This window comes from Lonchura striata, chromosome 1 (assembly GCF_050655825.1).
Source record: "Lonchura striata isolate lonStrDom1 chromosome 1, ASM5065582v1, whole genome shotgun sequence".
Classification (NCBI taxonomy): Eukaryota; Metazoa; Chordata; class Aves; order Passeriformes; family Estrildidae; genus Lonchura; species Lonchura striata.
The window spans coordinates 87,329,800-87,340,000 of NC_140703.1; the positions used below are offsets into that span (position 1 = coordinate 87,329,800).

A 10,201-nucleotide genomic window follows, 5' to 3' on the forward strand; every position below is an offset into this window, starting at 1 on the left:
GCCGGGAGATGTTGTGCTTCAACTCCCAGGCTAAGCAGGGGGATGGCTATCAACGTGGCACCCGGACTCAGGCAGAAAGTAGAGTGTGTCGCCGGGAGTCAGCCGGTAAAACCCCCCCAGCTGCTGCTGGGGCACCGTGGATAGAGGCCAGTGCGAAGCGCCGACGCGTCAGTGGGAGTTTTGTCTTTCCCCGCTCGAACTTCTTTCCCCGTTGCCCACGTAAGTCCAAGTCAAAAGCCGCCGCTCCAGTGCCCTGCCGGGTGTAGCCGGGACGGGACGGCGGCCGGGGCCGGCTGTGCGCGGAAGCGCCGCTCCCGCTTCCCGCTCCCCCGGCCCTGCCAGCATCCCCCGCGCCCGGGACGGGGAGAGGCCCGCGGGAGGAGGGCTCGGCTCCCCGCCGTCCCCTCCCCGGCCAGGAGGAGGAGGAGAAAGCGAGAGAGGTCCCGGCAGAGCGGCTAGGAGCGAGTTGGAAAGAGCCCTCCTCCCCCCGCCCGCCCCCGGAGGGGAAGAGGGAAGGAGAGCCGTGGCGGGCGGCGGACGATGATAACTTAGGGCCGTGCCTGCCCGTGGGAGCGGCCGCGCTGCCCGGGCGAGGACACCGCGGCGGCAGCGATGTCCCAGGGCACGGCAGGAGGAGAGGGAGCCCCCCAGGTGCTGCCGGAGGGGAAGGAGAGGCAGAGGAAGAGGAGGCGGAGGAAGAAGAAGGAGAGTAAGACGCGGCTGGTGCGCTCCAGCTTGCTGTTACCTGAGGCCGAGCCGGAGAAATCCAAGAGGACGGTCCTGGCCTGCAACCGGCTCAAGACCACCAAGTACACGGCATTGTCCTTCCTGCCCAAGAACCTCTTCGAGCAGTTCCACCGCCTGGCCAACGTCTACTTTGTGTTCATCGCCCTCCTCAACTTCGTGCCAGCCGTCAATGCCTTCCAGCCGGAGCTGGCCTTGGCCCCCGTGCTCTTTATCTTGGCGGTCACGGCCATCAAGGACCTCTGGGAGGATTACAGCCGCTACCGCTCCGACAAGGAGATCAACCACATGGAGTGCCTGGTGTACAGCAGGTGAGGCCGGGCGGGAGGGCAGGGCACGGCAGCGCCCGGGCGGCAGCAGCGCCGGGTCCCGCCTGCGCCAGCGCTCCGGCGAGCGGAGGTGAGGACCCAGGGCACTGAGCAGGTCCATTGTGGAGGGCTTTCGTTTCCACTTGGAGTCCAAAGAAACTTCCACTTCTCGTGGAATTGGTGTCTCCCAACTGTTACCTCGGAACTGCGGGAGTTCATACAGTCCTGTACCTACAGGTGAAAGTGAAATCTGCTCTGAGCCGTGGGGTCTGGCAGTAAATCACTTTATGCAAACACTTCCCAGCGTGTGCAGTAAATTACACTCGTGTATAGTTTCAGGCATTAATTTCATTATAATAACATGAGAACTCACACAGTCTGCTATTAAATCATCAATGAATGAAGGAAGGGTAGAGGCCAGAGGCTTCTGAATTTCAGTTAGGTGTGTGAGATTTCATGACATGACATTAGTGAACCCAAACTTTGAGCCAGTCTTTCCATTGAACATTTAAGCAAATGTTTTTTTATATATCATCTCAAGTGTCATTCTCTGTGACTTTACTATTTCCCAGTGCTTTTGATGGAGCATTAGGTCATTTACGTCTCTCAGAATTAGTTTGTCTAATGATCTGGGCAATACATTTAGACCACTGCCTTGGTATTTGTAAATCAGACTGAAATGACTTTTGCATCAACATTTTTATGTGCTTAGAAGCCAGCTTTACAAGATTTTGCTTTGCTTTCATCCAAGTGCCAGTCATTTCCTAGTAGTCTAAGGCTAAGGTTTCCTGGGGAATGAGAGAAGAATATATTTTCTGAGAAAGCAGATTCAGTTTCATTTCTGATGCTTCTAAGTCTAAAAGAAATGAAACACGTGCCAAGAAATTTATACTTGGATTCCACAGACTGACTGGGAGGGCCTTGTGGGCTGACGTAATCATGAGACAGAGGGCCACTCTCCTATTGGAAGAAAGGCATGAGAAAAAATATACAATAAAAAGAACTCGGAAAAGGCTGCATTTCCAACATCAGCAGACTCAGCTTGTTATTTCACAAACTGATATCATCTATGAAGTCTCACCCAGGGATATTCCTCCATCAGTAGATATGCATGTATGAAAACATAAGTAAAATGGCCTTATTTCTGTAAACTAAACCAAAAACAACCCAGTCAAGTCGCACACATAGTTACTGCTAACCTGTGCCTCTGCCTAGTGCCTTGCTTGTCTGTAGAACTCTGAACACTTCTGGTGTTGAGGAAGATTGATTGCAGAAAGTCTTGTAAGGGGCTATTCATGCAGAAAGTAAAACAGTGATAATAAGGATGGTTTATCTAACCTTTTTTTTTAAAAAAAAAAAGTTTAGAAATAAGCTCTTGTGTCTCCTAGGTTGAAAAGCACTAAGTGCCCAGTGCAGAAGATGTCCAAAATATGAACAAATACCGGTACTAGGATATTAATTCTGGAATGTCTTTCCCCCAGCAATTTTCCATATCCCTCTCTGCTGCCAAAAAAGTAAATGTGATTATGAGAAAAGGTGTACCTTTGATGTTAATATCACTTGTGGAATTCTGTGAGTCCCAGCTAAGTGCACTACCCTTTGTCACGCTTGTGCTTTTACAAAGTCAGAATTGTTCCTTTTACTGCAGAGTTCAGATTGCTGCTGAGTGACACTTACACAGATTAATTTGGGAGTGGTTTTTCCTTTGCATTGGCATCAAAGGCACATGCTGGCCAAATCCCTGTGGGGCAGCAAACAAGGAAGTGTGAGAGCTCTGTCACTTACTCAGACACAGCTTTCTGGACGGATGCAGAGCTGAACTCTGTGTGCTTACAGCCCGCAACAGAAGCGTGGTCCCCAGCATCAGCTCACCTATTTTCACCTTCCAGCAGTTCCTAGGGAAAGCTTCCCTCCCACAATTAAAAAATACAATCAAAACATGTGGTTAAAGTAATTTGCTCACATGTTTTTAATCTGCCCACTTTTTCTTCTTTTGTAGCTTTTTATAAACTTCACCAAGTCACCTTTTTTAAACACCCTCCAGCTCCAGTGAGCTAGATGGGACTAGAAACTTGCTACTTCTGCAGATAATAGCTAAGATTCTTGCTAACTTGTGTGACAGGGTACCAAGATTGAGAGATTTGTATCAAGGTCATTGAAGTTGCTGGGCGTGAGTTCAGAAAAGCTGTTTTCTTAGAGAGGTGTCATGCCAGGAGAAACACAAGGGATTGATCCTGACTTTTACTTTGTTTCCTTAGTCTCTTTGTTTCTGGAAAAATGCTGAAGCGTGTTGCATAAGGAAGTAATAAATGACAGTTTTCACCTCACATGGATTAATGCTGATCCCTTATCAGCTTTAGTACCTTTCGAGCAAACCAGGCTGTCTCTCCCTCCCCCTACCTGCCACTTCCTTGTGGTAGGGGCAGACTTTGATGCAAATGATGTCCTCGATAGAAATGCTGCTGTAGGTTAATGAACATTGCTGCAGTTCTGTGTTGCCCTAGGACTGTCAGGGAGCAGTAACTCTTGCTGGTTGGTTGCTCACAGGTTGCAAAGAGGCTTTCTGTAAGATGGGGTGTATCTGGGTTTCAGGACGCTGTGCTGTGATGGGCTCCCTTTCCTGCCAGCCTTCCATACAGCTGCTACAGCCACCTCAAATACAGACTACAGCATTCAAACACACTGCAGCAAAATAACATTGAATTATAAGTCAACAAATGGAGATAGGGACTTTAGTGGTAGAGAAAAGCCTTCTGTCTCATGTTTGTGTTGTTCAGTCACCAAGTAAAGATTCAAGTTGGATACTGTGTGTTCTGCCATGTGTCCTTTCTATGTATAATCCATACATGCTTTCCTGGCTGCTGAAGTACCTGTCCTCTGTTAGATACAGGCAGCATTTAGTGATGCAACAGGACAGAGAGAATGCAGGGATAGGCAGAGCCTAGGGCAGCTCATATGGAGGAGATTCTACACGTCTCCAGCAGTGTCCACTGCCTGGTGTTCTGGCACAACCTACACAGGCAGATCATGTCAAGAACTGGTCTGAGGGAAAATACTGTTCTTTGCTCTGCTGACTGCTTGACAGCTGGCCTTCTTCCTCCTGCCTGCCCAGTGGACTCAGATGACCCATTCTCATACAGCCACTGCAGAATCAATGACTCTGTGGCTCAGAGTTGGCAACACTTACGAGACAACAAAACAGCAAAGGATGATGCAACGTAAAGTAAGAAGTTGAACAGCAATTCAGCTTGTTTTGACAGAAGACAGTTTTCATTTAGGAATCCTGGATGTTGTGGAGAGTGGAAAATACCTCAGAAAATTATTGCTTTCTAGAGTGAAATGGAAAGGGAAAAGACCTGATTCTTTGAATAAATTGAAAGAAGCTACTGAGTTTGAATTGGCAGCTTATGTCGAGGAGCGAAATACACAGGAGAATTGTATACTTGTGTTGCTCTGTGATGGACTTTGCAGGTCTGTCTATAAGAGGAGGCAGCGTTTTGAGGAAGATTTCTTAGCCAAGGGGAGCTAATAGGGCCTCTCTCCAGAGGCCTTTAGGGCACCTCTCTCATTTGGCAATACAGAGTAAATGAGGCACTTACTTTAGGAGGATGTCTTCACAGGTCACCTAGAGTTTCAATTCTGTACAGGTGCTTAAGCTAGGAATGATGGATGATAGCCAAAACTCTTAGTTGATTTAAATTGAGAGAAATTACAAAGGTATTAGAGCTCACCTGCAGAAAATTTTTTTTGCAAACCTGTGATCCTCTCTTTGTTCCTTTTCCTCATTTCTATCACCCAGGGATTGTGGTTGAAGACTGGCGATTACAAATTTGCAATCCTAACAGTGAAATCTGTTTTACTATCTTGGACTTGGGAGGATGGAAGGGTGACATTTTTCTTTGCAGTTACTCTCCTCCAGTCCTCCCTGGCTCTTCACTGGAGTTGGGTATGGCCCATGTAAATGTCTGCTGTTAAATATTTGATAGAACTAAATTTGTCACTGGGGCAGAAGCTTTGATTTTAGTGTGCTGTTATAAAATATGGTGTGTGTTTACATGACATGTAAATAGAAGATGAATAGTAATAACTACAATCACGACAAATAATGGCACTTGTCCATCACAGAATTATATTTATTGCTGTCTCAGGGCTGTGCTGGTGAAATAATCTCTGCTAATGTTTTTCTAGGAGCCATATGTTCAGAATCAAAGGGCTTTGCTTTTTAAATCTTTTCTTTAACTCTTGTGTCCATTGAAGAGTACTGCTAAAGAGTGTAATACCTCCACATACTGATCAGAGGGTGATAGCTTCTTGTGTCAACCTATGACTTAGAAAATCTATGAAAGATTGCATTTTATGACTGGATATTTGTCACCACTGAGGTGTGGAAAATGCTTAATGGGGCATTCAGACAGCTATCAAAGCAGGCTGTTTTACATTAAATGTTAATTTCTTTCTGCAAAACTGAAGGGGTGGAGAGAAGAGAGTTTGATGTGGGCAGCATTTCCTATAATTTCAAAATACAGTCAGTCCCTTCTTGCCTTTGCCAACTTACCTGTAAAAGCAATTCCAGCCTTGGAGGAAAAAGATACAGTAATATTACCAAATCCTCACAAAGACACAGTAAATCCCACTCATGGCCTCAAAAAGAGCCAGATGATGACTTGCTTGCAACCACTCCACCTCTTAGGCACCCTATTTTGTTTGCAACACCCGTCAAATTAGGTTGTATCTCCCACTACTACCATAGTCAAGAGCACCTTCTTGTTCCAAAATGTCCCAGATAAGACATTGCTCAGTAGAAGAAACAAGCTTGTCCCCCTTCCAAAATACAAATGTCACTAGATGTGATTCAAAAGGAAACTACCTGGGATTACTCAGTTTCCTCTGTGAGTGAATTTGGTGCACAAAGAGCTGAAGCAGGAAGTAGTGGCCTGAATCTGTTGCAGTCAGTGTTCCTTCCTTGAGTTTCAGAAAGATGCATCTCTGTTCATCTTACTGTGTCTTTGTGCTTTTCTTCAGTTTGAGCCAGGATGGCAGTGAATAAACTCAGTGAGTGATGTAGTAGAGGCTCCTCTGTTAGACTGATAGGGAGCAGTTTTATTCTGCAGTAGAGTTTATCCAAATAGCAAGGGATGTCTGTGCTAATCTTCTGAGATGTAGCCAGCTGGAATGCACAGGAGAACCCAAGTCTCTGTCCAACTGTATGTATGCAGTTTATTTGCTGTTCAGTGTGGGGTAAATTTTCTAAGTGCCTGAGCTTCTTTATTGGAAAAGAAAAATGCTTGACTCTTGTTACTAAGCTCTTTCATTTGTATTGAATGTCATGAGAGCCCTTGTAGGCTGATTCACATGCCTCTGGCTGACTGCCAAAGAAGATGCTGTTAATCTCCACTGAAAGACCTGGTGATGTTCCCAAATAATTTTTTGTTGTTACACGCTGCCCCTCCAGAGAGACACCATAATCTCCTGTGCTAAACAGACTACAGCCCAGAATTATAGGTAGCTACCTTGTGTGTAGATCTCCTTGCTGTTGTGTGTCTTTATTAACTTGAGACCATGATTATTGTTAGAGGTGGCCAGAAGAATAACAGCTCTATTTGATTCTGTCAGAATGCTTTTCCAAAGAAAATACACAAAATAGAATAATTGCACGTCCTGCTAAACTTTGCCTGGTGTGATCCCACCTGCCATGTGTCACATAGTCAGCAGAACTGAAAACCAGAATTGAAACCCATGACAGCCATGCAAAAAGCAATATTTAAGGAGCTGCTTACTAGCTAGAATGGCATAACTTAGCCAGGACATTCCTCTCACAAGCAGATCATTCCTCCAGAAGTACTAATTAGAGAAATAAAGATCCCTGTCACTGGGCAGGACTTTTACAGGTACCTTCTCCAGGCTTACACAACCCTCATGGAGGGGCAAGTTGCTTAGTCTGACACAGCACCAGGAGAAGTCCAAGTGCCACATCTCCTTGCTGTGTAATCCAGCATGCTTCCAATTTATGGGGTAGTTACTCTATGCAAGTAATCTCAGGGGTACCTCTCCTGTTTTCCCTGCAGCACCAGGCCTTTTGGGAATGTGGTGCTTTTGTGTATGGACACAGTAAGGTCAATGCAACTGAAAAGGCAAATTCACAGCTTCAGGATTACATCCAGTTTGCAGGATTTATGCTGTGCAGGCTTGGTTTTAGCAATTGCATATATTGAAAGCAATTAAGTTCATGAAAAGCAGAACAATTTCTTTCACTTCACATAATTGTGGAGGTGAAACAGTTTCCATGGCTTACCTTCAGCCTTAGTGTTCTTACTTTGGGAGTTGTCACTAATGTGGCTGTGGGAGCAGCCAGTCCTGTCTGTACCCAGAAGAGATCCACAGCAGGAGCTTGATTTGTACCTATTGGCACTGCTTCACTTTATCTCACCAGAATGTGGAAGCAACACAGATTCTCCTTGCAGTGGACCAGGGAGAGTGCATTTCAGTGAATGGCATAAAGTAAGGAGCCTGCTGAAAACCAGGACAGTTGCCTCTTATAGGTAAATTTGGTAGTTATGGGCAGCAGTTTCCTCTGTTGCACATCAAGCACAAAATTGACTCACTGCCAAAATTCAGCCACAATGTATAATTGTGAAAGATGCTAGTTTATAACTTCTAAGCAGGTGCTGGTGGTGGTGTGCAGGGGAGAAGAAATGCAGGGGAGGAGCTTGAATAGCTCTAACATTGAGATCAACTGAGAAAATGTACATTTCCAAATATATCTTTGAATATACATTTCCAAATGTATCTTTGATTCTGAAAAATTAGATAAAGCAAACCTCAGATTTAGTTGGAGATGACCTGCATATTTCTGAGCAAATTGATTTAATCTTTGCTGTGTGTAGAGTAAGTGGGAGTGAGGGGGCTTCAAAGTAAGAGCTTACAGTGCCTGTCAGATGTGAGGTGAGAGAAACATCTTTCTCTTTTTTGATCTTTCAAGGATACAGATACACAGACTGTCCATAAGAGGCTAGCCACCCAGCTAATAGGGTGTTCTGTCCTGTGGGCTGCTGGGATAATCTAACCCTTTGGAGCTGTCAAACTACCATCTAGTTCTTTGCTCCAACAAGAGCAATATTTTAACTCTTGTTTCAGTACAGTTGCAGGTGAACATCTCTGCCATAGTCAGCTCACATCCTTCAGGCCACATGGTTAAAGGACAGTCCTGAACTGGTAAGGCACATGTTTTCCAGGGTAGGAAACATCTTCCATCTCCAGTGCTATATTGTTGCAGTTTTATTCTTGTCTGACTACAATTTCTCAAGAGTGACAAATACGCCACTCTTCAGTTCAGTCTTCAGTTCAGTGGCCAACATTTGCATCATGCCCAGTCATTTCATAAACCAGACTCTGCTGGAGATTTATTTTAACAGGCATGGAGGTCACTTGTTTTGTTTTTATGTTCTGGTTGTCTGGAAATAGTGACCTACTTTAAGGAAGAGTTTAACTCCTTGACTGATAACTGACTTTAGTTCTTGCATGTTTGTGCTGCCATATCAACACTGAGTGTGTTAACACTATTGCAGAATATTTGGTATCTCTGCATTTTCCATGGAGGTTTTAGTTTTGACTTTGATTAAAAAGAGAAAGTCCACTATGAAGTGACAGCTCTTGTAACCAGAGGTCTTTTATTTTTGTGTATTATCTTATGCTTCCTGGGCTTTTTCTTAGTCTCACAGCCATATACCTATATCCTCAGCTCCTGTCTGTTCACCTTCCCACCTTCCAGTAGCAACCTGAATATGCCTGTTTTCATGTTAGCTGATTTTGTGTGTTCACTAGCAAGTCACTGGAAAATTTGTCATGAAATCTCTCAAAATATTGATGCCAGCACAGGAAGGTCAGACAGCAGTCACCTTAATACATCTGTGAGTACGTTCTTAATATCTAGACATGGAATAAGAAGCCTCAGAAAATTTGCCAGTGAACAAATTTTGAAATTTTACCTGGCAGATTTGCAGCCAAACCCTTAGAGATGCAGAAAGTTCATTAACTATGTTAGAAATATGTTACCTGTTGTGGGTTAAAGTAGATTATAAGAAATCAAGTATAATCCTCCTAAGTTTGATCCTGCAGTTGTAGTGCATTATTTTTGAATTGGCCTACATTTACATTTGGAGGTTTGGATGGTTCTTGTATTTTCTTTTTCTCCCTTTTTAGGATTCCGATGTTCTCATTGTCAGCTTCTCCTTGCTATATGTCCCTCTGCTCTATAACTGCAGAGCTGTGAAGCTAAAGCTTGATCTTACACCATTTACCAGAATAAAGACATATATTGGTTTTATCTGCATGCTTGAGAGCATGTAGATTGTCCTTCCTTCACAGTCCTAAGTCCAGTTTTATCAGAGAAGCATGGACTGGCATACCTATCTCCCAACAGAGCCACTGATTTCCATCTTGACTCTTCTCAAAAGCCAGTAGTTGCTTCCCCTGTAAACAGTAGTGAGCCAATGACTGTAGCTCCCTTGCAAGCTCCAGTCAGCCCTCTGATGTGCTAATTAGGTTCTCTCTTATCTGACAAGGGTCTTTCCTAAAGGAATTAGTAATATTCTTTCTGGAACATGATGTGAGATTCATTTCACGTGTCTTTTAACTAAAAGGTACATGTCCAGTCTGACCAAATAATCTACACTTGTGCCAAAATCAGTGGAGAGCATTGAATGGTTTGGGGGAGGAAGGGGAAATATTTCCAGCTTGAGACACTGACCTTAGGTAACTTTGAATCAAGAGGGTCCTTACCTCTCTCCAGTGGTGATACAGGTGAAGCTGAATGTGATGGTTACTTACACAGCTAAATTCAGATTAAATTAATCCCATTAGTAAATTTGGAGGGGATAGATTTTACTTTCTGTCAATGAACAATCCATATGATTTTTTGACTGTAGAAGAGTAAGTAGCTTATCCTACTCAATATGCTTAATTATTTATTTAAGAACTATTATTTGAGGGTCATAGATATGAGTAAGTTCACCTGTCAGGTGAAGGGGATAACCCACTGTTTCATTTCCTGCCATGTTCTGCCTTCAGCAATAGCCATTGGTCATTCTCATTGTTCATTCTCATGAAATATATTTATATCGTCTATAACAGTGTTGAGAAACAGTATAAGA

General features: G+C 44.1%; 1 protein-coding gene across 1 annotated transcript in view; it reads left to right on the forward strand.

Moving 5' to 3' along the window:
- Positions 1-378: 378 nt before the first annotated feature.
- ATP10A (ATPase phospholipid transporting 10A (putative)) overlaps positions 379-10,201 on the forward strand; it is a 110,386-nt gene continuing 100,563 nt past the window's right edge. The window contains exon 1 of the mRNA XM_021546625.2: positions 379-1,055. Within this exon, the coding sequence (XP_021402300.1) occupies positions 613-1,055 (443 nt within the window). The 5' untranslated portion in view covers positions 379-612. The remainder of the gene's footprint in view (positions 1,056-10,201) is intronic.